The sequence below is a fragment of the Ctenopharyngodon idella genome, chromosome 3 (genome assembly GCF_019924925.1).
Source record: "Ctenopharyngodon idella isolate HZGC_01 chromosome 3, HZGC01, whole genome shotgun sequence".
Taxonomy (NCBI): Eukaryota; Metazoa; Chordata; class Actinopteri; order Cypriniformes; family Xenocyprididae; genus Ctenopharyngodon; species Ctenopharyngodon idella.
Genome location: NC_067222.1, coordinates 13,166,183 through 13,194,040, shown reverse-complemented (window position 1 = coordinate 13,194,040; position 27,858 = coordinate 13,166,183). Strand labels below are relative to the sequence as shown.

The 27,858-nt window shown below is 35.8% G+C and overlaps 1 protein-coding gene across 43 annotated transcripts in view; it reads left to right on the top strand.

Moving 5' to 3' along the window:
• LOC127509830 (uncharacterized) overlaps positions 1–27,858 on the top strand; it is a 502,366-nt gene that overhangs the window by 9,469 nt on the left and 465,039 nt on the right. For 36 of the 43 annotated variants that reach the window (XM_051888865.1, XM_051888889.1, XM_051888867.1 and 33 more), the window contains exons 2-8: positions 8,882–9,202; positions 9,573–9,917; positions 10,152–10,277; positions 15,109–15,405; positions 16,276–16,587; positions 17,944–18,249; positions 20,352–20,663. The exons of 1 other annotated variant lie outside the window; for it this stretch is intronic. In XM_051888865.1, coding sequence (XP_051744825.1) covers positions 8,882–9,202; positions 9,573–9,917; positions 10,152–10,277; positions 15,109–15,405; positions 16,276–16,587; positions 17,944–18,249; positions 20,352–20,663 — 2,019 coding nt within the window. The remainder of the gene's footprint in view (positions 1–8,881; positions 9,203–9,572; positions 9,918–10,151; positions 10,278–15,108; positions 15,406–16,275; positions 16,588–17,943; positions 18,250–20,351; positions 20,664–27,858) is intronic. 6 more of the 43 variants (XM_051888886.1, XM_051888870.1, XM_051888869.1 and 3 more) reach the window with 5 other exon arrangements.

Genomic DNA, 27,858 nt, shown 5'->3' with positions numbered 1-27,858 from the left:
CCAGAACTGATTTTTTTTTTTTCTTTGAGACTGAGACAGTTCTTACAATGGCTGAACCCTGATCAGTGCCCTAAATACTGAACTAGGGAGCTGATTGAGACACACCCTGTGTTTAATGCTGGTGTGGCCCTGATGTAGGACTGGTGTCCAGTCAGGGTCAGTCTCCATAATCTTTAAGCAGGCTGACCTGCAATGACTTTAAAAGATTTTTAGCTACATAACATAACATAGGACCACAGCTGCAAAAAGTACTAAGTATATGGATACTGAGCAAAAAATATGTCATACCTAAGTATATAAAATGAAAATTTAAAAAGCCTTGGCCAAAATTTAAGAATTTGAAAAATATTGACATATTAGGCCTCGAAATTAACTTTTTTACTTGGTAGCACTGGTGCTCCCAACTTCAAAAAGTTAGGAGCACCAGCAAAAATTTAGGAGCACCACATCTAAAAAGCCTTGTCATTCGCTTGTCCGAATAAAAAAGTTGTTTGTCTGGAAAAAAATAGGATTCTTGTGTTGTAAATATAATTTATTCTGAAGCAATAAATGTTCACTCAGTTTTGAGATTTAAATCAGCATATTTGTGATATTTACTCCGAGGGCATTTTTTTTTTTTTACCTTTATAAAGGGCTTTTTTCTCTAATCTTATTAAATGTATGCTTCATCTTTCATTTTAAATTCTTAAATTTGATCAGTAAATTTAATTAGAATCATAAGACACTATAGGGCTGTTACCAGTCAAATAATTTACACTAATTTACAAATAAATTTTTTTGAATATACAAATAAGAAATGTTGGAAAGAATGATATTGAAACTAAACCGCCAGTAGGTGGCGGCAGGTGACCGTCTTTAGGAGTGAGTCATTAACCCTTCGATGCGCAAGATCACACCGGTGTGATCAGTCTAGGCTGGCCCCAGGAGCGTACGATCACCGGTGTGATTAGAACGTTCAGTGCATCACGTGACCAACTGCCAAATTCAAATGTGCTTGCGCGCTTTGGCTGGTGCTAAACCAGAGACGGATATCACATATGCAGTGTTTTCAACCAAATAATGTTTATTTTAGGTTTTCAGGCATTTAAATACACACGAGTACTAACAAAACAATACATTTAGAGTTTGTATAATACACAATGATGTCTATAGAAGTGGAAATAACAACCCTTTCCATTATAATTAGACGACACATTTTATTCATATCAGATACACATTGTGAAAGTAACTTTAAAGTTTACTCTATTCTTCCCCAGTTCACCGACTCACTTACTTTCATGTATTTTGGGAGAAGTGGATGAATTCACGTCTTGTAAATCCAACAGATCCGATTCTCTGTGCGGCGCAAATTAACATGGCGGCGCCCATCGCGCATGCAGCTCTACTAACGCGATCGTTATAAAGGTGTTTAAACAGCAAAACACATCTACTTGCACATATTTGACAATCGGAATATCAGATATTTCATGCTATAGTTAACAAATTTGTGAATATTTTGAATAAAAAAGGAAAAATTAAAAAAGCAGATCATCATTCATACAGCGCTGTGGTGTGTTATGTGACAAGCAATGACGCGTCACCATGGAAACAATAAAGTGGTACGTTCTAAATAACGGTCGCCTTAAAAAAAACTCACGCTGGGGGGTCAGACAGAATATTCTAAACTTACGTGCGAAAGGGTTAAGCCATTCATTCAAACGGTTTGTTCAAACGGATGATTCATTCAAGAATGAGGCAGTTGTTGATGAATGGGTCATTGAATTTGACTCAACCAATTCGTTCAAAATGCCGAATCATTCAGTAATAAAAAAAAACATGATTGTGTTGTCACGGAATGCGCGATGGTTCTGCTGTGATCTTTGTTTGGAACTATTTTCCCTTCTAAAACAGCCACTATTACGTCTAAAATGTGAGTGATTTAATTTTAACTACTTTTTACGGTTTGCCCAACCCGTCCTCCGCGTCCCATGGTGAGTGCTGTCACAGACACGCCAGGCTCCACCAATCACAACGCACTGACTCTCCATAGTACTGATCACCCGCACCTGCACCTCATCATCACCGCAATCACCACCAGTATAAAGAGCACTCACACACACTGCCACATTGTCCGGTCTCGTTTGCATTACGTCTTACCTGAATGCTTACCTCAAGGACTCCAACCGAACTACTTACCTGTCTCCAGCGTCTCCTGTTCTCCTCGTGTGATTCCCATCTGTGTGTGAGTGTTCCTGGTCTCCAGTGTCAAGTTTCTCCAGCGTCTTCCGAATCCACCCGTGTCTACAATCAACTAGGACAGTATCACTTCTCTGCACTCTCCACTTCATTCCTTCCATCACATATCATTCACCTGCACAACTGTTTGCTCGTGTTGGTATCAATAAACATCTCTACCTGTTATATCTGCCTCGGTCCCTTCTGTATTGTAACAATTTTGAGGTCGCAAACATTAAATTTAGGGAGCATATGCGACAAAAATGGGCGCAATTTCGAGCCTTGCAATATTTAAGTAAACGGATTCAGTTTAAATTGATTGTCGTTTCATAGCACATAAAGTCTTTTTGTGAAGAAAAAGTACATACTTTTGAGTGTGTAGCAAAAGAATAGACAAGCTTTGGGACATATTATCACAGCATACAATTGCGTCATTACTATTTGTCGTATCCTGACACACATCCTGTCACCGTAAACTGGCCTGTCAATCATTTTAAATCCTCCACATTTAATTTAATTTCCTACCGTATCGGACAGAAAGGCCCTTTCACACGGGACCGTGTCGGCTTTAACCAATCATCGAACGGGTTAATGATAGGTCTTGATCCTGAGTTCTTTACAAAAATTTTACCAAATTATGACAGTCTCCCTGCTGTTCCTGGTTAAGGAGTGTTTCATGTAAACATTTTGTTCTCCATTTTTCTTCTGTATTTCCTGCAAAGCCCAGCACCTGGGATGCATCTGTTTCCCTAAAATTATTTGAACCAAACGAAAAAATATATATTATTAATAAATTATTAATGACATTAATTAATATTTGAATAATAGATGACAACATGACACCAACACAAACATTTCCGTTAAGATTTATATATTTTGTTCATGATTTTAACTATGGCAACGTCCGCACCGAGACCGCGAGCCCCTGCCCCTTTAATTGTGAAAGTGAAAGTTCCCTTTTCGCTCATGTAGTGGTGCCCTGGAACAGTACCTGTAACCCCCCACCCCCCACAAATCCACTCTTCGAAAATCTACCGGTAATAGTAGATCATCCGGGGACTTTTGGCATACTCTTTTCAACATAACGTTACTATGCTTTGGGACACACTTATTTTGATCTCACATACTATTTAGGATGGATAGTATATGGACATTGGGACGCAGGTGAGTTTTATCAGGGTTGGAGCTAAACTGCAGTGGCCCTTCATGACCGAGTTTGCCCACCCCTGCTCTACACATTACCTCCCCAAATGTACATACAGAACACACAAATAAAAAAAAATAGCAGTTTACCAAAATGGTTTTGTTTTCATGTTCCAAAGGTTGTAATACATTCCTAGACAGATAAGGAAGATTTTGCCAATATCTCCCTTACTGTATGTACAATACACAAATATTTCCCTGAAAAAATTACTGTAATTCACCAAAAGGTGTTTTTTTTTTTTTTTTTTTTTTGATGTTCCAAAGGATGTAGTACTTTCCTAGATATAAGACTGACTTACTACAGGTGAAATGTTGCCACTATCTCCCTTACTGTATGTATGTAACTGGTCTGTTTTGTCTGCGTTGTTTTGAAAAAACTGGACAGCAAGCTGCAGTTTCGCTGATCTTTTATTCCTGATGTATAAAACAAATAAACAGCCTCTATGAGTGACTTGCCCTTCTTGTGCTCTTTTTCATGCATTTCCAAATGCAAAAGGGAAAATCACATTAAACAAGAAACAATATAACACAAAACATACCTGATGTATAAAACAAATAAACAGCCTCTATGAGTGACTCGTCCTTCTTTTGCTCTTTAAAACATATGTACACTTGTCACCATGTGATCATTTCCATATATTAGACAAAAATATAAATCAAAAAGGGTGAAATGACAAAAATAACTACAAAGATAAGTAAAATAACATGAATTTGGCTGCGTTTACACTTGGCATTAACATGCAATCGCCGTGATTTGATCAAGCAGGTCATATCATTAGCAAATTAAGACATGGCGCATTTACGTTTGTTCACATCAAGTGGCCTCTGTATCTGGATAACTGATCGGATTTCCCGCACAATCTTTAAATTAGGCGTGTTCGAAAGGCAGAAGCTTCAAATGGCTTCATAGACCCAAACAACTTTCACTTTAGTCTCTATCAATGCAGTGCACACAGCACGGACTTTTTGTGATTTACTCCACAAAAGTACAATCGATCACAAATAGAGAGCTTAATCTACCAATTTAAGTTTCTCAACATTAATCTTGTATGTTGAAGAAAATTATTTCGACGCATTTCATGATTGAAAGCAGCGCGCAAGCATTTGTATTGTTTGTGTAATATGTAATGGCAGAATCCGAACACTTTGTATTAAAGAAATAAAAACGCACATCACATTAAAGAGCATTAATTAGAACTAAACAAGGGTAGGCTATACGACACCAGATAAGAGTAAAGACGATACAAATTAAACTATGTCCTATTTGCTCACTTGCTTTACTTTTCGATGCAATCTCCAGTCTTAGATCTTTTTTTTTTTTTTTTTAAATGAAAAAATACTTCCAGAGTTGAAAAATAACAGGGTTGATCATGTTAAACAAGTCACATCATCCAGGTTTAAAGTTATAGCTTGCAATATTGGGAGATTAATAAACTGAAACAATTAAAACATACTCGTATCGTTTAGGTAATGTTGCTCAATTAAAATGAAAAATGAACACAAGGTATCATGTAAGTCTAAATAAACTGTTTTAAAGATAGATGTTTATTGTTAAGTTCAAAGAAGTTTATTTTTTTGTCAAAACTGCGTCTGTCCATTATTTTTTGACAGCCACACAGAGAGACTGGGCGGGGATTTAAATGACGTTGCCCTCTGAATGTAGGTACGATGGCTGGATCACATTTACATTACACTGAGATCCGACCACAGTGCATCCTCGACTACCTCCGAACCAGGACACGTTGATCGGATAACATTCTGATCACAAACGCGTTTACACTTGTCTTTTCAATGCGTATGTGGACAACATCCAGATACAGGTCGCATGTTAATGCCAAGTGTAAACGCAGCCTTAGAGTGAAAATAAAGACATAAGAGCAATAATTAAAATAAAGATGAATTAAGATTATCAAGAGCCCAAAATAACCTCACCTCTCCCATGCATTTCCAAATGCAAAAGGGAAGAGAAGGAGACAAAACAGGAAATTTTGTTGACTCATGATGTCACCACCACATTTAAAGGGGAAAACACTCATATTAATCAGGCAGTCATATCAAGGTGTATGAAAATAAACAATTTTGTGGGAATTCTAATAATAATACAAGTATTTAACAGTACACTTTCTGTACCTGTTACATGTACAGTACACAAATATGCTGCAATTCCTTAAAGTTTTCTTTTAACATGTATTGGTGAAGTACTCTATCTTTTTTTTTTTATTATTGAAATAATTTTGTACTGTACATACAGTAAGGGAGATACTGGCAAAATTGTAGTCAGTCAGTCTGTCAAATATTATTACTACAAGCTTTGGATTTTTTTATGTTACAAGTCAGTTTAATTTACCCAGATTAGATGTTTTTAAGCAGTTGGGGAATTGGCAGACATTCACTTAGACATCATGACCTTGTTGGTGTCAAAGCATTCTCAGACAGCTAAATAAAACCAAACTGTTAAAAAAAACGAACAGTTGAACATCAGCGTGATAACTACCTAAAATGACAGAAATCATCTTTGGAAAAAAAAATACATTTTTGAAGTGTAATTTGAATTTGAATTTCATTTGGCTTGTCCCATTTTTTTTTTTTTTTTTTTAACATGGAGATGGTGGGGTTTATGACCTATACTGCAGCCAACCACCAGAACTGTGAATATTCAGGGTGATATTTTGGTACTCTGAGTTATTTTGTCCATTAATTTCATGTGTATGTATGACAGAGACCAATTCTGTAATTTTGTCACCTGAGGTATTACCTTTTTGGTGTTATATTGTGTAACTTTGAGAGTGTGATTTTGTATTACCTCCCAGTCTTAACATTTGTTGGGAATTGTACAGTTTTACATTCTGTATTGTTCTTGAGGGTTCAATTTAAAAGAGCGTTCAGACAGAGGGTGAAAACTGGTGCTGCAACGGTGTAAATTATAATAAAAATTTAGTTTTCTTGAACATTAAATCATGTAAACAAATTTTGCAGACCCCATAAACAAAATTATGAACCCATAAATGAGCATAGTAGGGGCCTTGTAATACAGTATCTCACAAAAGTGAGTACACCCCTCAGTTTGAGTTTGCTGGCCAATTAAGAACAGGGATACCATGGTCCTTAAACCAGGTACTGGTAGCTTTGGCACTGTGTGCAGGTGCCAAGTCCTGTTGGAAAATGAAATCTGCATCTCCATAAAGTTGGTCAGCAGCAGGAAGCATGAAGTGCTCTAAAACTTCCTGGTATACAACTGCGTTGACCTTGGACCTCAGAAAACACAGTTGACCAACACCAGCAGATGACATGGCACCCCAAACCATCACTGACTGTGGAAACTTTACACTGGACCTCAAGCAACGTGGATTGTGTGCCTCTCCTCTCTTCCTCCAGACTCTGGGACCATGATTTCCAAAGGAAATGCAAAATTCCTTTGGACCACTCAGCAGCAGTCCAGTCCTTTTTGTCTTCAGCCCAGGCGAGATGCTTCTGACGCTGTCTGTTGTTCAAGAGTGGCTTGACACAAGGAATGCGACAGCTGAAACCCATGTCTTGCATATGTCTGTGTGTAGTGGTTCTTGAAGCACTGACTCCAGCTGCAGTCCACTCTTTGTGAATCTCCCCCACATTTTTGAATGGGTTTTTTTTTTTAAATCTTCTCCAGGGTGCGGTTATCCCTATTGCTTGTACACTTTTTTCTACCACATCTTTTCCTTCCCTTCGCCTCTCTATTAATGTGCTTGGACACAGAGCTCTATGAACAGCCAGCCTCTTTTGCAATGACCTTTTGTGTCTTGCCCTCCTTCTGCAAGGTGTCAATGGTCGTCTTTTGGACAACTGTCAAGTCAGCAGTCTTCCCCATGATTGTGTAGCCTACAGAACTAGACTGAGAGACCATTTAAAGACCTTTGCAGGTGTTTTGAGTTAATTAGCTGATTAGAGTGTGGCACCAGGTGTCTTCAATAATGAGCCTTTTCACAATATTCTAATTTTCTGAGATACTAAATTTGGGATTTTCCTTAGTTGTCAGTTATAATCATCAAAATTAAAAGAAAAAAACATTTGAAATATATCAGTCTGTGTGTAATGAATGAATATAATATACAAGTTTCACTTTTTGAATGGAATTAATGAAATAAATCAACTTTTTGATGATATTCTAATTATATGACCAGCACCTGTATACAGACAAAAGCCCTTCGCCATACATTCTATAGATATTCTTGGAAAGATTGTTTTCCATGTGACACACATTCTTCAGCTTGGAATAGAATTTTCCATACATGTAAACACATTCCTTAAGCTTCAAATTTATCATGAATACAGCATAATTTTTACTAGCAAGCACACACCCTCCTGTTCTTATGTTCATGTATGATTATATTTGTGGAGTGAGACATGCTATATTATACTCAATTTTACCATAATAAAATCTTCTTCACCACCACCATGCTTGACTGTAGACAAGACACCGTTTTCTTGGTACTTCTCACCAGGGCGTCGCCACACATGCTGGACACCATCTGAGCCAAGCAAGTTTATCTTAGTCTCATCAGACCACAGGATGGGTTGTCAGCAAACTGTTTGCGGGCTGTCTTGTGAGCCAGCTTCAGAAGAGGCTTCTTTCTGGGACGACAGCCATGCAAACCGACTTGCTGCAGCGTGCGGCGTATGGTCTGAGCACTGACAAGCTGATCTTCCACTTCTGCAACCTCTAATGCAATGCTGGTAGCACTCATGCATCTGTTTTTTGAAGCCAGCTTCTGTACCTGATGCACAGCACAAGGACTCAACTACTTTGATCGACCCTTGCGAGGCCTGTTCAGAGTGGATAGCGTCTTGGAAAACCTCTGTATGACCCTAGCCACTGTACTGTACTGTTTCAGGGTGTTACCGATCTTATAGCCTAGGCCATCTTTGTGGAGAGCAACAATTCTAATTCTCAAATCCTCAGAGTTCTTTGCCATGAGGTGCCATGTTGAACATCCAGTGGTCAGTATGAGAGGATTGTACTCAAAGCATCAAATTTGAACTTCTCTAATACAAGATACGCAAATTTGTATGGTACTGTCAAGCAGACAAAAACATGAACATGATGAATAGGACATGTGGCTTTGCATGGTTAAAAGACGTAGAGCTGTTATCACTTAGGGTGTACTCACTTTTGTTGCCAGCTATTTTGACAATAATGGCTGTACATTGAGTTATTTCCAGAGGACAGTAAATCTATACTGCTATACAAGCAGCACATTGACTACTCTAAAATATATCCAAGTTTCATTTTTTTGTCTAATATTGTCCCTTGAGAAGATATACTAAAATAGTTGCTGAAATTTGAGGGGTGTACTCACTTTTGTGAGATACTGTAAGTCAAATTGTGTTTCTAAGTCAAGATTGATTTCTGTTGAGCTCTGTTCAGTAACATCAGCAGCAGTGTTTTATGAGTTTAATCTCTGAGAAACTGTTTGTGTTTGTTCTGCAGGAGTGTTCAGTGCTGGAACAGATGAAGTGAAGACAGTGATGGAGGGAGATTCAGTCACTCTAAACCCTGATCTTACTCAAATACAGGGAATTATTCAGATGAAGTGGAGGTTTGGAGATTCACGTTCAGTCATTGCTCTAATTGAGGGAAATATGATTTCATATCCCATTGTCCCTGAGATGTTCAAAGACAGACTGAAGCTGGATCAGACTGGATCTCTGACAGTCACAAACATGAAAACCAAACACTCTGGACTTTATAAACTAGAGATCAACCACGACACTGGGACCTTACGTTTGGATTTTAGCATTAATGTCTACGGTGAGGACACTTTTATTTATGAATAATTAGATGTTTTGAAGTTTATTGTTGTTTTATTAATTAAAATGAATTAAACTGAGATTCAAACTGCAGCCAGAAAATCTTACAAAAACAATCTTACAGAATAGCTTTTGCCTATAGAGGGAGCAGATTCAATCAACACAAAGAAAAGATACATTTAAATGAAGAAATATGTTTAAGGAAAATTATATACAGCACTTAAATTAGATTAAATACCATAAACTAATTAATATGTGGTTCCTACATGTCTTATGTAGTAACCATGAGATAAACTAATTGACTGTTAAAGTTAATATTCTAGTGCCAGTAACTGTTTAATGTTTAATATCTGTGAATCTGTCTCATGCAGAGTCTCCAGCTGTTATTGATGCTTTTAAAGGTGAAACGAAGAGTGTATCAGAGACTGAGGGATATCCTGTCACTCTTCAGACTGATACTGAAACACACGGAGATGAGCTGATAGTGTGGAGGTTTGGAGATGAAGGAAAACTCATAGCTAAACATGATCTAGAGGCCAAGAGTCTAAGATTATATAATGATCCTGATGAGAGATTCAGAGACAGACTGAAGCTGAATAATCAGACCGGATCTCTGACCATCAGAGACTTCAGAACCACAGACTCTGGAGTTTATAAAGTGAAGATCAGCAGCAGCAAACAGACTTTATACAAGAGATTCACTGTTACTGTCAGCGGTGAGTAACTCAAGACTATTAATGTAATGATCGTTTATCAGCTGTAAAATAATTCATAACTTCTCACCCAGAACTTTTATTATCTAAAACAGCTTGTCTGACACCTGTAAATACAGTAGATCTGATAAATAATGACTTTCTTTATCACTCAGGTTATATAGTGCTGATGTTTATAGTGTTTGTTATAGATCAGACTCATTCACACTAATGTCTGTCTCTCTTTATCTATTCCAGATCCAGGTCTGTCTCCAGGTGCTGTAGCAGGGATTGTTGTTGTTCTGCTGCTGGTATTTTCAGCTGCCGCAGCTGCTGGTGTTTTTTACTATCGTCACAAAGTCTCTGAACTACTAAAGCGAATGAGTAAGTATTACAGCTGACACAGCAAGAGGAAAAACACTGAGCTTTATTGTAGTTCAGTACAGTTTAAATGTATAATACGATTTTTCACAATCAATATTTCTACCTTTTTAGCAGTTCTACTTGTGGTTGATTTAGTGCAGTAATCAGTGATTTGTGTGATTGTTCGGAGTTGAGCTGAATTACATTAATAATACTGAATCTCTGTCTGTTTAAAATGCTGAAGATCTTTTGATTATGTATTTCATGTAGTTTTGTTCTTTTGCTATTGAAGGTTGAGCAATTTAGCAGAAACAGCCCTAAAATCATCCTGCTGTCCTTTTTCTGTCATTTTAAGTTTTATTGGTTCTGCCTGAGCTCTTCATTCATTTAGACATCATAGACTATTAAAGGATTAGTTCACTTTCAAATAAAATTTTCCTGATAATTTACTCACCCCCATGCCATCCAAGATGTCAATGTCTTTCTTTCTTCATTTGAAAAGAAATTAAGGTTTTTGATTAAAATTATTCCAGGATTATTCTCCTTATAGTGGACTTCACTGGCCTCCAAACGGTAGAAGGTCAAAATTACAGTTTCAGTGCAGCTTCAAAGGGCTTTAAACGATACCAGACGAGGAATAAGAGTCTTATCTAGAGAAACCATCACTCATTTTTCTAAAAATAAATACAACTGTATATGCTTTAGACACACATGATTTCCTTGCAAGTGGTTCCGCCATTCCCCATTCTTCAAAAAGTTTACGCTGTATGTCCTACGCCTTCCCTATTCAACTTATGTAATGAACGCAGCGCCAGTTCCAGTTGTATTTTTTTCAAAAACCTTAATTCTTTTTGACTGAAGAAAGAAGGACATGGACATCTTGGATGACATGGGGGTGAGTAAATTATCAGGAAATTTGATGATTTATTTGAAAGTGAACTAATCCTTTAATGCAGAAACTGAAAAACAAGAAAATGTCAAGAGAGTTTGCGTGTCTATTATCTTATCATCTCTGGTCAGTTAGTGTTATTTATTTCATAAAGACTGAGATAGCTCATTCTAAAATATAAATTCATCATTAGCCCAGCTTTGTCAGTGAAAACAGGAGCACTTTACACAATAGTTTTTAGAGCTCATGTTTCTCAAACAAGAAGCAAGTGTCATCTGTCTAAAAGTGTCATGTGACTCGTTTACTTGCTTATTGGAAGTCTTAAGGCGTGTGATGGTTTGTTTGTGAACAGACAGAAATATGAGTAATTATTCACTGATTGTTTTCCCCTTCACTAAAGCTCTCAAAAGCAACACAAAAGGTATTTGGGCACAAACAGACCACCAGATTACCTGTCGTCAATGACAGAGGGAATTAGTTGTTGAATGTTTCATAGGTGAACTTGATGCGTTTTGACTATTCATCATTCAGAATGATTCAGAAATCATTCTAACATGCTAATTTGATACTCAATTATCAAATTTAAAGAACAGCATTTATTTAAAATAGAAATCTTTTGTAACAATATACACTACCGGTTAAAATCTTGGGGTCAGTATTTTTTTTTCTTTTTTTGAAAGAAATGAATACTTTTATTCAGCAAGGATTCTGTTCTTTTTAACTTTTTATTAATCAGTGAATCCTGAAAATAGTATTACAGTTTCCAAAAATATATTCAGCAGCAGAACTGTTTCCAACAATGATAATAACTGAGTATCAAATCAGCATATTAGAATGATTTCTGAAGGATCATGTGAAACTGAAATAAATAACACACAACAGTTGCTGCAATAAAAATATATTTATTTTACATATTTGCTAAATTAAAATTAATTGAATGCGAAAAATAAATAACTGTTATTTCATGTTATGACCAAACAAAATGTTTATATTTGTTTTTATATGATACATTTTATAAAAATATTATAAATGTATATAAATTTCCCAAAATTTCTAATTCTCATAAATTCCTGTTAAGTTTCCAAATTTCTGTGTAAAAACACACTTCAGCTCAAAAGCCTACAGTAGAAAATGTCTGTTCAGATGCAGGCTGTGAAAATGGATAGGCCTGTGTCACCTGAGCAGCATTAGGGTAGGGACACTGACACCAAAGAACTAGCGCTGATGACAGCTGACTGGGTCGCCTGCATTGGGTTGTTTTAAAACAAGAAGGGGAGCCAGTGGATATCATACAAGAAGCAACAAGCAAACTTTGCGCAAGAGTTATGCTGGTGAAAAAGTCATAACCTCGGTCAGTATTCACTACAGAAAGTGAAAGTAAAAAGTGACGGATCTGTCTGATGCAGCATTAAAGAGATTAATTTCAACATAGGCCTAATATGGTGACAAGAGAAATGATGAAATAAATTAAGACAGTTACTGTTATTACGGTATATAACTGTCTTAATTTATTCCATCATTTCTCTTGTGGCTGTATAGGCTAGTGAAACAAATGAGAATAATAGTATTTTGTGTTAAACAGGTTGTTTTTTTTTTTTAAAGTCGGTGCTTGAAGTAAAGATGCTCTTAATTTTCATTGATGACTGCAGTGTTAGGAAATATAGCCTACACTCTTAATAATTTTAATTATAGGCCTATAATTCATTGTGTATTAGACCTAATTAAAAAAAAAAAACATTTTCAAAGATAGCTAATAGCCTAATCTGTTATTATCCTCACAGCACGTCAGTCATATAGTGATGCACTATGATATTATTGCGGAGCAAATTTATTATAATATTAATTTAATAATAAAATAAGCGTAACCTAATAGTAATAATAAGACTAGAAGAATGTAACAGGCCTACATTAATCGGAAATACCAAATCCTCTTAATATTGCCAAGATTTTATGCTTTTGACAATATCTCTGGCTATCGTCGATACACGATCATCGTCTGTTGACGAAACCCGGGTTATCGCGCATAATTTTAGTTATTCCTGCAAGTTTTGCATTCACACCAAAAATGCGCACACTGATGTCCGGTTCGTGAACGAATCATTCTTTTAAACCGGTTCTTTTAAGTGAACCGGTCGAACCAGTTCACCAAATCGGACTGAATCGTTCGAAACAGTTCGCGTCTCAAGTCAGCACGGATCCACAATTGTCTAAAGTTACTCACTTTCGGACATTCCTGACAGTCCCTCTGACTCTGAATAAACCAATATATCGGAGTATATGTTACTCTAGTAACTCAAACACACAGCGTGAACGTAGACAGGCTGTGCTGAGAGAACTGATGAGAAGCTGATACTGAGCAAGCGTGTAGTGTACGGTACAGCGGCTCTCGAATCACCAGTACAGAACTGAGAGCTGCTTCTTTCAGACATGTTCGACATACTGAGAACCGATGAGCTGAGTATGCGTGTAACTTCTTCAGAAGGATGAAATGTTTTTTTTTTTTTTTTGATCAGAAAGTGTAACAAAATATAACATGTACATTACTGTAAAGATTGGAAACACAATGAATGGATTGTAAAACTGTCAAACCAAATATTTGTTTTATCAATAATGCATTACATTTTCAGGAACAGCTTATTTCATTTTCAAGTTGAAATAAATCTTGACGTAACTTTTGCTGTGGTGTTTAAAATGTTCATAATCAAAACCGTATAAACGTATGCTGTTAAACATATAGGCTACATGCTTCGACTTTTTTAGTTTTGTCGACTGCATTCAGGTTGCAGCAGTTCTCAGCTCAGCACACTTACTATACTTAATGCTTTTGCAAAACAGAAATGTAAGAAACTTATTCAAGATTATGACGATTATTATTTAACTGAAGTTATGATTACAAATCACTTTATTTGAATGTGTTTGAGTGTATTTTCATCCGCATGTAATGACGTCATTATGTGATGATGTAAGATAACCAGTGTTTTTTGTTTTTTTTTGTATCGGTTCATTTATTCGTTCGTTTCAGTTAACCGTTTTTTTGGAACCGGTTCATTGAAACGAACTGTCAGAAAGAAACGGTTAGCGGAAAAGAGCCGGACTTCTCTTGGAGCGCACAAGACGCTTCTCAGTCTCAAACAGCTTGTGAGTCACAACAAAGTACCTTTCAAGGAAATTCTGTTCACTTGGCGGCCATATTTGTAGCACCTCAGAGCAGCTATTTCAGGTATCAAAGACCAGGTCCTATCTGTTTGAGTGGGGGAATCCTGAAATCTCAAAAACTGCTTGGTGAACTCACAATTAAATAACATTTCAAATCAGCAACAAAATCTGACATGTTTTGAACTGGGTCATTTTTATAAATTATTATTATTATTATTATTTTTTTTTTTTTGTCTTGTGGACTTCCGTAAACATCCGTTATGTGAAATAGTTTATTAAGTACTAAATAAAAAAACATGCAATTTTCATGATGTTAAAACGATTAACATTTTTGCATATTCTGCAAGGGGTATGTTAACATTTGAGCTCCACTGTATGTCAGTTACCTGTCGGCACGGTGAGCAGTCGACACACCTATCTAACAGTTTCTATAAATCGTTTATCTTGCCTGAACATGCCATAAACAATATAGATAATGTCCAAAGTAACCATTAATAAACAGATAGCCTAAAACAAATCATGTCCATTGACACACTGTGACGCTGCAAATTGGGTGATTTTTGGTCAATATTTGAATATTCCTGAGCTATCAGATAATCCACATTATTGTAAAAATGTATTTGGCTACTCACATGTTCTTGTGGTTTGAGTGTCAGTGGAGTTTTGTGTGAGTGGTTTACTGACCAATGACAGAGCAGGTGACAGACGTGGAGCAAATGATCAGTGTTGATTTTACACATTTCTGATGTTGTTAGTTTTCTGGTTCTGATTTCTGATCTATATTTCTCTGTTTCTGTGCTGCTGCAGGACAAGTGAAGACATCAGTGCTGAAGGGACGTCCTGTCACTCTGAACTATGATACTGAAATACAGAAGGATGATAAAATACAGTGGAAGTTTGAAGAGAAACTCATAGCTGAAATGACTGGAGAGAACCGTGAGAACCCTCAATGGTCTGATGAATTCAGAGACCAAATGAAGCTGGACCCTCAGACTGGATCTCTCATCATTCACCAAACCAGACCTGAACACTCTGGATTATATAAACTAGAGATCAATACCAGTGATTATTCAACATTCAGACTCTTCAGGATTATCGTCTTTGGTGAGTAACACAAAGTCTTTCAGTGAAACAGCAGCAGTGTATATGACAGACCTTGTGTCAAAATATGATTATAAAAGTGTTCCAGTTGTGTTATATTAATGATGGAGAAACTTTGACCTGTTCATCATATCACTGCACTGCTGCCATAGCAGATATATACTGATGTAGAAATCAACACACTGTTATGTCAGGAACAAGACCTTCTAGTGGAATTAATTTATAGAATTAAATCGTTAAAATGTGTCTGTAACTATTTTATAAAAGCTATAAGGCTCAAAAAGGTCATGTGGTATTTTTTTTCATGAAGTCAACTGTAAATACAGGCAGATTAATTTCTGGTTTCTGGTGTTTTAGACAGATCTGGTTCCTCAATGAAGCAGCTTCAGACAGTCTTCTTTCATATGCTGTTGTCTGTTCTGAAACTGTTCTTCACACAGACTGTGTTGCTTCTGTCTGCAGGATTGTTTGATCAACTTTATCAGTCACAATCCTCCTCATTATTCCTGATCATTATTGAACTGCAGTACAGTCATTATCTGATCACAAATCAAACATTCAGAACCGCTTCTTCACACAAACTCAATTTAACACACTCATATTTCATGTCATTTGAGTGGATTTTTACTCTTAGAAACACAGACTGGAGTTCAACACAGTTTCATCAGTGAAACACACATGAGGTGTAGAGATTTATACTTACATTCAGATTTCTAGAGAAGTTGAGCTCTTTTCAGCTTAAAATACAGTAAATGATATGTTTGTGATACAGTATGTCAGGTGTGATATGTCAGTGTTTCTTCTGTTTATTTCTGCTGCTGTTGGTTTTCTGGTTCTGATTTCTGTTTGTATTTTTCTCTGTTTCTTTGACAGATGAAGAGAAGTCAGTGTCAGTGATGAAGGGGGCGGATGTGACTCTATGTGTCAATCCTGAAATACAGACAGGAGATAAGATATTCTGGATGTTTGGAGATGAAAACCGTCCCGTAGCTAAAAACACAAAAGATAAGTGTGAAGAAGAGTCTGAGTACAGTGATGATAGATTTATAGACAAAGTGGATCTGAATCGTCAGACTGGAGATCTCACCATCAAGAAAATCAAAACTATCCACACTGGAGAATACAAACTAAAGATCATCAGAAATGGCAAATCCTCATTGAAGTTATTCAATGTTACTGTTTCTGGTGAGTGAAATATTTACTTTCATTGGCATTATGATTTTATTTTAGATCAACATTGTGTCGTTCTTAAAGGATAGTTCAGCCAAAAATGTAAGTTCATTCATCATTCAATCACTCTCCATCATGTCGTTCCAAATTCACAAGACGATCTCCTCAACTCACCTTCAGCAAATGAAGCTCTTACACTTTTAGGATAAACAGATCAGTATCTGCTTTCTGTGGACTGCCTCAGTTTTCCTCACTGTTTTATTGCACATGGACTAAAATTGTTGTACACAGTCTCCTAATCTAATGAGCAGTTCACCGTATAGACACATGAAAACCTGTCAAAGTCCTTCAGTGACCCACCAGAGCCAAGACTTGAACCCACATCTCTGGAGAGAGCTGAAAATGGCTGTCCACTTTATGACGAAAGCTAGCAAAACATGCTGCTAATGATTCTCTTTAAACACATTTGTTCATTCAATTTCTAACGGTAATTAAATCACTCATCAACAATTTACTTTGACGTCTCAGAGAATCAACTACAGACCAGGGGCCGCATTCACAAAACATCTCATGTCAGTCCTAAATTTAGGACTCAAATTTTAGTTAACTTGAACTAACAATACTTTTAAAGTCTTTTACAATTTCGACTTACGTAAATATGCTCAAATGGCAATTTTTATAGGCTATTAAAATGAAGTTATGTAGCATCATTAGGAACTAACATGAACTAAAATTATCAATGGACAAAAGGTTTCTTTTCAGTGAGTAATTCACACCCTGACTAGGAACACGTTGAGGGAAATGCAGGACTTCTCTGATCATTTAACTCACTCACATCCTGTTCCTGCAAGCTTTTATACACTTCACTTACTCGTCTAGTGTGAAACAGGCTAATGTTTGCTTGTTATCTGCCTTGTGATCGACAGTGAAAGTTTTTCTGACATTTTGGAATGAGCAGAGGAACATGTCAGATGCTCTTTGAGCAAATTATTGTTTGTTTGAGGTGAATTCAGACTATTTTCACCCTTTTTTTCTGTATTTGCTCCTTTTAGTATAAAAGAGGTTCTTTAAATAGTCAAGCTCAACTAAATCTGTGCGTCTGATGTTTGTTGTGTGGATTTCAGGCTGTTCTGATGGTCAAAACACACATTAGATTTGAGGTCCACTCATTTAATTCATTTATATCTTCATGTAGATTTCTATAATATGGCAGAATCAGAGAAAGCTGAGTTCATTACTGATATTCATAAACTGAGTGAATGAAACATTTGAGATGTTGATCAATTGATCAGTAATGCTTTGTTGTCTGATGTTGTTGGTTTTCTGTTTCTGATTTCTGATCTATATTTCTCTGTTTCTGTGCTGCTGCAGGACAAGTGAATGAATCAGTGCTGAAGGGAGATTCTGTCGCTCTGTACTATGATACTGATATACAGAAGGATGATAAAATACAGTGGAAGTTTGGAGCTGAAGAGAAACTCATAGCTGAAATGACTGGAGAGAACCGTGAGGACCCTCAATGGTTTGATGATAAATTCAGAGACCAAATGACGCTGGACCCTCAGACTGGATCTCTCTTCATTCACCGAACCAGACCTGAACACTCTGGATTATATAAACTAGAGATCAAGACCAGTGATTATTCAACATTCACACTCTTCAGGATTATCGTCTGTGGTGAGTAACACAAAGTCTTTAAGTGAAACAGCAGCAGTGTATATGACCAGGGTGGCCACGGGTCCTTAAAAAGTCTTAAATATATTTTTCCTAATAAAAGGCCTTAAAACGTCTTAAAATGTCTTAAATTCAGATTCGATAGGTCTTTTCATCGCATTACTGCATCACTGTAAATGCTACTTTGATTGTGACGTTTAAATTTGCATTTGGGAACGCAACATTCGTCATTAGAATCGTTTATAATTCTGTTGTTGTTTACAAAGAGAAGTTTCAGTGTCACGTGATTCTTCAGAAATGCTGATTTGCTGCTCAAGAAACATTCACTATTTATATTGTCAATGTTAAAAAGCAGTTTTTGCTGCTTAACATTTTTGTGGAAACGATACAATTCAAACATTTGTGGTAAGATTTAAAAAACTTTAAAGATTTAAAACTACTTTAATTCATCATACATTAAAGTGATGAAGTGAGTGAAGAGTGAAGACATTAAAATGTTACAAAATATTTCTATTAAATGCTTTAATAAATGTAATATATTTGATAAATACATGTAATATCATTTCAAATAAATTGTGACTGTTCATTGAACTTTCTATTTTTCCAAGAATTCTGAAAAATAAAATATATCACCACAAAAATATGAAGCAGCACAACTGTTTTCAACATTGATAATAATCAGAAATGTTTCTTGAGCAGCAAATCAAATTGTAATGATTTCTGAAGGATCATGTGACACTGAAGACTGGAGTAATGATGCTGACAATTCAGCTTTGATCACAGGAATAAATTAGCTTTTTATAATATATTAAAATAGAAAACTTTTTTTTATTTGTAAGAATATTTCACAATGTTGCTGTTTTTACTGTGTTTTTAATTAAATAAATGCAGCCCTGGTGAGCAGAAGAGACTTATTTTAAAATCATTAATAATTGTTTCCAAACTTTTCGCAGGTACTTTAATAATAACAATTATATTAATACATTTAATATATTATAATATATTATTATGATGATTATTAAATGCACAGAACTGTATTTACAGAACAATAATGTGACATATTACAATATCTTTTAATGATAAAATATATCTTAAAAAAAGAAGTGCCAGGGACATGGCTTGGGTGATATATATATATATACACATTTCATGTAAGATGGTATTAAAAAGGTCTTAAAAAGTCTTAAATTTAACTTGTTCATATCTGTAGACACCCTAATGACAGACCTTGTGTCAAAATATGATTATAAAAGTGTTCCAGTTGTGTTATATTAATGATGGAGAAACTTTGACCTGTTCATCATATCACTGCACTGCTGCCATAGCAGATATATACTGATGTAGAAATCAACACACTGTTATGTCAGGAACAAGACCTTCTAGTGGGATTAATGTACAGAGTTAAATCTTTAAAATGTGTGTCTAACTATTTTATCAAAGCCTTAAAGCTCCAAAAGGTCATGTGGCATTTTTTCATGAAGTCAACTGTAAATACAGGCAGTTGCAGATTAATTAATTTTAATTGAATAATAATTAGTTGCTTATTGTTGTCTAGTTTTGTCAGTCCTGGTTTCTGGTGTTTTAGACAGATCTGGTTCCTCAATGAAGCAGCTTCAGACAGTCTTCTTTCATATGCTGTTGTCTGTTCTGAAACTGTTCTTCACACAGACTGTGTTGCTTCTGTCTGCAGGATTGTTTGATCAACTTTATCAGTCACAATCCTCCTCATTATTCCTGATCATTATTGAACTGCAGTACAGTCATTATCTGATCACAAATCAAACATTCAGAACCGTTTCTTCACACAAACTCAATTCAACACACTCATATTTCATGTCATTTGAGTGGATTTTTACTCTTAGAAACACAGACTGGAGTTCAACACAGTTTCATCAGTGAAACACACATGAGGTGTAGAGATTTATACTTACATTCAGATTTCTACAATGAGAAGTTGAGCTCTTTTCAACTTAAAAAGAGTAAATGATATGTTTGTGATACAGTATGTCAGGTGTGATATGTCAGTGTTTCTTCTGTTTATTTCTGCTGCTGTTGGTTTTCTGGTTCTGATTTCTCTGCTGTATTTTTCTCTGTTTCTTTGACAGATGAAGAGAAGTCAGTGTCAGTGATGAGGGGGGCGGATGTGACTCTACGTGTCAATACTGAAATACAGACAGGAGATAAGATATTCTGGATGTTTGGAGATGAAAACCGTCCTGTAGCTAAAAACACAAAAGAGAAGTGTGAAGAAGAGTCTGAGTGCAGTGATGTTAGATTTAAAGACAAAGTGGATCTGAATCGTCAGACTGGAGATCTCACCATCAAGAAAATCAGTATTTTCAACACTGGAAAATACAAACTAAAGATCATCAGAAATGGCAAATCCTCATTCAAGATATTCAATGTTACTGTTTCTGGTGAGTGAAATATTTACTTTCATTGTAATTATGATTTTATTTTAGATCAGTATTGTGTCGTTCTTAAAGGATAATTCAGCCAAAAATGTCCTCATGTCGTCCCGAACGCACAAGACTTTTATTGAATTAGATCCAAATTTTAAGAAGTGATGTGATTGATTTGAATGTGGAAATTTGAAACAAAAGTTAAGTCTTTCTTCACAAAAGATCTTCATTGTGTGAGAGATCTCTGATGCACATTTATGAGAGAATCTCAACACAGTGGTCAGCAGTGCAGATCCTCAGGGTGTGTCGTGAGAATGACCCTTTTATATGAACTCAGTGTTACTGGTGTGACTGACTTTCTTTCTATGGAGCACTAAAGTGTTTTTCTTTCCGTAATGGTGTCCAATGTTGTTTGGACCCAAACATTTTTCATAATATCTTTTATTTCACAGAAGAAAGTCATACAGGTTTGGAATGACATGAATGAACTATCCAGTCAAGCACAAATATCATCATGGTGCTGTGAGACACACTGATCCATTACATCCAGTTCTAATCCATCCATTTAAGAGTTCAGGGGTCGTATTCACAGAACATCTTAAGGCTAAAAGTAGGTCCTAACTTGCCTATTTAGGAGAAACTCTTAAAAATAATGGGCGTGTCAGTCCTAAATTTAGGACTCCAAATTTTTTGCTCTAAGAGTATTTCACAAAGCATTTTAGCGCTAAAACTAGCTCCTAAATCTGTGAAACATTAGGAGTAGTCAAGAGGACTCCTGAGTCACTAAGACCAAATCACAAACAATCCTAAAATGGCTGTTGTCGGATGTTCTCCTCAGCAATCCGCCCAAAGACACTGAACACCATTGAGTCAATAGTGATAAAGTCTTGAGCTGAGCCTTTTCTTCATAAATGTGATAAATATTATGATTTATAGGTTTTAATCTACGATGACAACATAAAGATTCATTCATGTACAGATAAAATGTATTGAATGATGGAGAATGAGACATTGTGTTCAATCACACGTCAGCTGTGTATATATTATATGCCTCCTCTCGAGTAGTGTTGTTTTTGGCGGCCTGTTTTAATTTTAGTTTTAGTCTTTGTGTCAAGCTGTCATTTTAGTTTTTATTAGTTTTAGTCACGTTCATACTCTTTTTAGTCTAGTCAAGTTTCAGTCGACTAAAAGTCTGAGCATTTTAGTCTTATTTTAGTCAGAATTATCCATCACTATTTATTCTAGTTTTAGTCAACAAAAATTGTATTTTAGTTTTTAGTTTTAGTATTTAACCCAGTCAATATAGTGTAAGTACCTAGTAGTATAGACAAAACCAAAATTTTCTTTTAGTCAAACCCATTTCAAACAAGGTTATCTTATTATATTGTTAGCTTATAGATAATACCTTATAATGCCTTGATATGTCTCTTAACCCTTTAAGACCTGAAGGCTTTTTAGAGTTTTTTTTTTCTGAGCGACAAACACAAAAGTAAAGACTCATAACTCCAAAACTGTAGCAAGGAGAGTCAAAAGGTAGGTATCATTTGATAGAACACTTTTTAATTTTTTAGAAAATATAAATTACATTACATTTGGACATTTTCATGTTGAAAAACTGCTGACAAAAGACAAAATATATATATATATATATATTTTAATTTTTTCTTTTTTTTTTCTTTGAAATGGAATAACTCGGGAAGGCAATAAGATCAGAGAAAAATATTTTTTGGTGATGCTCTCCTACATGTGAGCTGCATCTGGTTCAAATTTTGTGGTGATAAATTGTTATTCATTTTTTCGCCGCCACGGGCGGTAAACTCAGGTTTAGAGGCACTTCTCAGCACTTGTTAGGAGTTTTTCAAAATGGTTAGATGCATTAAAAAGATGAGTTTCTAAGCTTTAAGATGATACCTATTTTGTGTTATTCCACATTGGAAAACGAACATGGATGGGTCCGGGAACATTGGATACACACTGCATCCCGGAAAGATGAGAGACATGTTTTTAGCCAAGTGTAAATCATTCCATGAGTAATATCTTGTGAACAACGCAATATATTATGTTGATTTTGGATTCAGTTTAATCGTAAGAATCTGCTTTAAATAATGATGTGCATTTTCTATGATCTGTGCATTTTTCATGAAGTTATGAGCACGTGAAATCTACATGTTTCCCTACATATCGGTCCCTTTCTCTGCGTCAGAGAAAGTAACGTCGCAGTGCGACCTGATGCAGCCCCTGAAGTGAGACACAGGAAACAGAAATACTGCAAAATAATAATAATAACGCGACTAAACGAGATGAAATAACGTTATAACATTTCGTCTCGTCTCGTTTTGGTCAACGAAAACGAAGAGACATTTTAGCATAGTTTTTATTTTGTAAACCACATTTAGTCTCGTTTTTATTCCTCAACACAGGGGCGCAACTGCACATTTGCTGAAGGTTATGCAAGATTATGGTTGACGTGTTTAAAATAAGTTTATATTGTGTTCTTTTAGACAACATATTGTCTGGTTTGTTCAATTTTGCCAATGAAACTATAAAGACAAAGCAGAACTGTTCGTCTCCACGCAACACACAGCAGTGTTTCATTTCTGAATCTGCGTTTTGAATGTAACAAAAGTGATTCAGCGGATCATTCATAAAAGACTTGAAGCGGCGCTACACAGACCGACCGGTGTAAGACATCAAACACTTACAGTGATAATGATAGGTTACGCTTACCAATTTCTTGTTATCCACATGGACATCGATGTCATTATGCCAAGAGGGCGGCAGAGTGAGTGAGTAGGATACGTCAAAATTGTCTCTCCCTCCACATACCATATCGACCACTCTGACTGTACTTCAGTGCCTGTAATTAAAGATAAAAACGTAAAAGACTCGCTGAGATGCCGAAACCATCAAAACAACAACGAATTGAACGTGAAGAAGACTGCATTGCTCAAGCAACAAACGCTAACAGTGATGCTAAAGCTAGCTCCTCCGCAAACTTTTCTGAACTTTCAACTGACGCTCTGTTAAAGATGATTTCTGCGGCGGTTGCGGAGAAGGGACAGCGTATTCAAATGTCCGTAAAAGAGTCTTTTGACAAGTTTGAGTCTATGGTGGACAGCAAGTTGGACAACATAATAAAGCCCATCGATGATGTTGTAGCAACAACTGATTCACTCAAAGCCCGACAGTCCGAATCTGAAACACGCATTTCTGAGCTAGAAGATGGCATCGTACCGATAAAAATGCGAATGGATGAGCTTGAGAAAATTAATAAGGAGTTAATGAACAAAGTGATGGACCTGGAAGGGCGATCACGACGTGATAACATCAGACTATTAAATCTAAAAGAAGCTACCGAAGGAAGTGACCCGATTGTGTTCTTTGAAGAATTCATTCCCAAATTGTTAAAACTACCGATCATCTCAGTAGCCATTGACCGTGCCCATCTGGGCTTTGGAGTACCTGGAGATCGACGTCCACGCCCAGTATTCATCAAATTACAACGCTCGAGAGATGTCAGGATGATACTGTCGGCGGCCAAACGACACAGGAACATACCGTATGAGGGCACTAACCTTCAGATTGTTCCCGATATCCCACCAAGTGTCCGGATGGCCAGGAGAGCGTTTAACACTGTGTGCACAGATCTTATCGGGAGGAACATACGCTTCCAGATGGCATATCCAGCAGTTTTGTCCTTTACCATCAATGGTATTAAAAAGACATATAGAGACTCCAAAGAAGCTGAAGCATTTCTAAAAACGATTACTTGATGTGCCTCTCATAAGCAGACTGGTGAGTGCCTACTGTCCTCTGGACAGCTGATAAACTATTGCCTCAGCTATTATTGCCAACAAGTATGCCTTCATAAACGGAGAAATATTTTTCTGAGGACTTATGGGTATGGAAATTAATTAATGCACTGGGAATTTAACAGAGAGACAGATTTTGAGATAAGTTTGTTTAGAGTTATAGTTCAAATGTTTTTGTTGTTGGTTTTTCTTTTTTTTACAGGGGTCAGGGAAATGTAATAGTACAGTTTTGGTCTTATATTTATGGATACTATTGTTAACATATGGGATTGATAGACATAAATTGTTGCGGTGAGTATGAAAAATTTGAACAGCACTGCCTTACTCCCGGAAACCTAAATTGTAAATATTATAACCCTGAGGATATAGTGAAAATTACGCATGACTTTACCTTCTCATTGATGCATTTAAACATTAGAAGCCTTAAAAAGCATCATGAGGACCTAGTTTCACTGCTCGCTTGTATAGGTCATAACTTTGATATTATAGGTTGTAGTGAAACCTGGCTAAATGGACATACATATTTAGATATTTATAATTTAAATGGATACTCTTTGTATTACAAAAATAGACTTGGTAAAATTGGAGGAGGGGTATGTCTATATGTAAACTCTCAATACTCGGTAAAGGAACGAACGGATATTAAGTTGGACGACGGTTATTCTGATTCATTATTCTTAGAACTAAAAAATATAAATGCAAAAAGTATCATCATTGGAGTCATATACCATCCACCTGATTCAGATTACACCACATTCAGAGACCAACTTGATGGAGTTCTATTCTGTATCAACCAAACCAATACAAATTGTCTCATTATGGGAGATTTTAATATAGATATATCCAAAGAAGATACAATTGGAACAGATTTTATAAATACCCTTCATTCCTCATCATTTTTTCCAACTATCAATAAGCATACTAGAATTACAGAGAGAAGTCAGTCAACTTTGGAAAACATAATAACTAACATGCAAGGTATTGAATATAAATCAGGGGTTGTATACTCAGATATCACAGATCATTATCCTATTATACAATGTATGAATCTGAACAAAAATGTACCAAATCTATGTACAAGGAGAAAAGTGAAGGTTCTCAGTCACAAAAGCCTTGCAAACTTGACACAACACCTTCAAACTAAAAGGTGGGACGCAGTATTTAACACTACAGATCCCGATTGTGCTTATAATTCTCTAATATCTGAAATAAATGATTCTATAGATAAAACTATTCCTGAAAAAATAATTAAACAAAATGCAATACAACCAAAACCGTGGATAACAAATGGAATATTAAAGTCCATCAGAAAGAAGAATACTCTCTATAAAAAATATATTAAAAATCTGAATATTCACAATAAATCAGTATACACAAAATATAAAAATAAATTAACAAAAGTATTAAGAGCAAGTAAACAAATTATTTTACTGCTCAATTTAAAAATGTTTCTGGGGATCAAAGGGCGTCTTGGAAGGTGTTGAATGAGGTACTCGGCCGCAATAATAAAATCTCAGTCATCCCTGACACTGTAGTGCAAAATCAACCAAGTAATGACAATCTATCTAACATCTTTAATAATTACTTTTCCTCTGTTGGAAAAAATCTTTCTCAAAATATTTGTCCACCAGGGGATGCCAATTATAAAGACTATCTTCAGGGTAATTATACAAATTCATTTTTTTTTAAAAACCTACTTACAAAACAGAAGTGATAAATATTATAAATAAATTAAAATCTTCACACACAGTTGGTGCTGATAACATATGTAGTATAATTATTAAAGCCATAGTAAATGAAATTGCAGAGCCTCTTGCCTACATTATTAATCTCTCGTTAACACAAGGCATTGTTCCAAAAATGACCAAGATAGCAAAAATAATACCAATATATAAGTCTGGGGATAAAAAGTGATATTCAAAATTACAGACCAATATCAGTTTTGCCAACCCTCTCTAAAGTTTTGGAGCGAGTTGTATACTCCAGACTAGTAGAATATCTTGAGAAATATAATGTATTAGAGCCCTCACAATATGGCTTTAGAAAAAACAGCACCACGTATATGGCTATTTTAGACCTTGTGGAGAAAATTAATGATGCTTTTGAAAGAGGAGAGTATGTTATTAGTGTTTTTCTGGATCTTTCAAAAGCATTCGATACCATTGATCATGAAACTTTGCTTGGTAAACTAATGCACTATAGTGTCAGGGGAGTAGCACTCCAGTGGTTTGAGGGTTATATATGTGGAAGAGAGCAATATGTGAATGTTGAGGGACTAAATTCTTACACAAAAAGCATTGAAACTGGGGTTGCACAGGGATCCATTATGGGACCACTTTTATTCGTAATTTATATTAATGACTTTATTCATTGTTCCAGCGACATTCACAAAATACTTTTCGCCGATGATACAAACCTGTTTATATCTCATAAAAATATGGACCAACTGGAAAAATGTCTAAATGAGCAATTGGCAAAGCTCAACATATGGTTCAAATGCAACAAACTGTCTTTAAATATTAGCAAAACCTCTTATATTGTCTCCAGTCCAAACAGACGTGATGACAGAAATTATAATATAAATATAATGATAGACGACAGAGCTATCCAAAAAGTAGACTCGACAAAATTTCTAGGAATTTTTATAGATAATTCTCTAAACTTCAAAAAGCACATTGACGAGCTTGTTAAAAAATTATCCAAAATTGTCGGTTTATTCTTCAAAATAAGACATCTGCTTCCATTTGAAGCGTTGTTGACATTGTACAGATCTCTGTTTGAGCCTTACCTGAATTATTGTAATGTGATATGGAACAACACATATCCTACTTACACTGCAAGACTTCAGGTAATACAAAAGAAAGCCTTAAGAGCAATTACCTGGTCCATGCCAAATTCCCCGACAAATTCTCTCTTCCATAGATATGGTCTTCTAAAGCTTCCTGAAAGTAACTTTTATCATAATGCTTGTATAATGTATAGCGCTGTTCATAAATTAAACAGCAGATTGTGCGAACTTATTCCACTATACTCATCTTCGCACCAACATGATACAAGGAAAAAGTCTCTTTTAAAAGGGAAAATCAGGAACTTAAAATGTACTAGTTTCACTGTCTGCTATAGAGGACTACAAATATGGAATGAGTTAGACAATGATATTAAACTGTCTGCCTCATTATCCATATTTAAAAGAAATTTAAAATGTAAGCTGCTGGAAAATTATAGTATATGACTGATATCGCGGCTGAGGTTCTACCTTTATTGTATTTCTCCTTGTATATGTGGCAGGGAAGTATGCAGTGCCTACATGATGTAATGATGAGTAAACTGCATATAAAAATGTTATATTACTGTACTAGACCTATACAAAAATCATGACCCTTTATTCTTTTTATTTT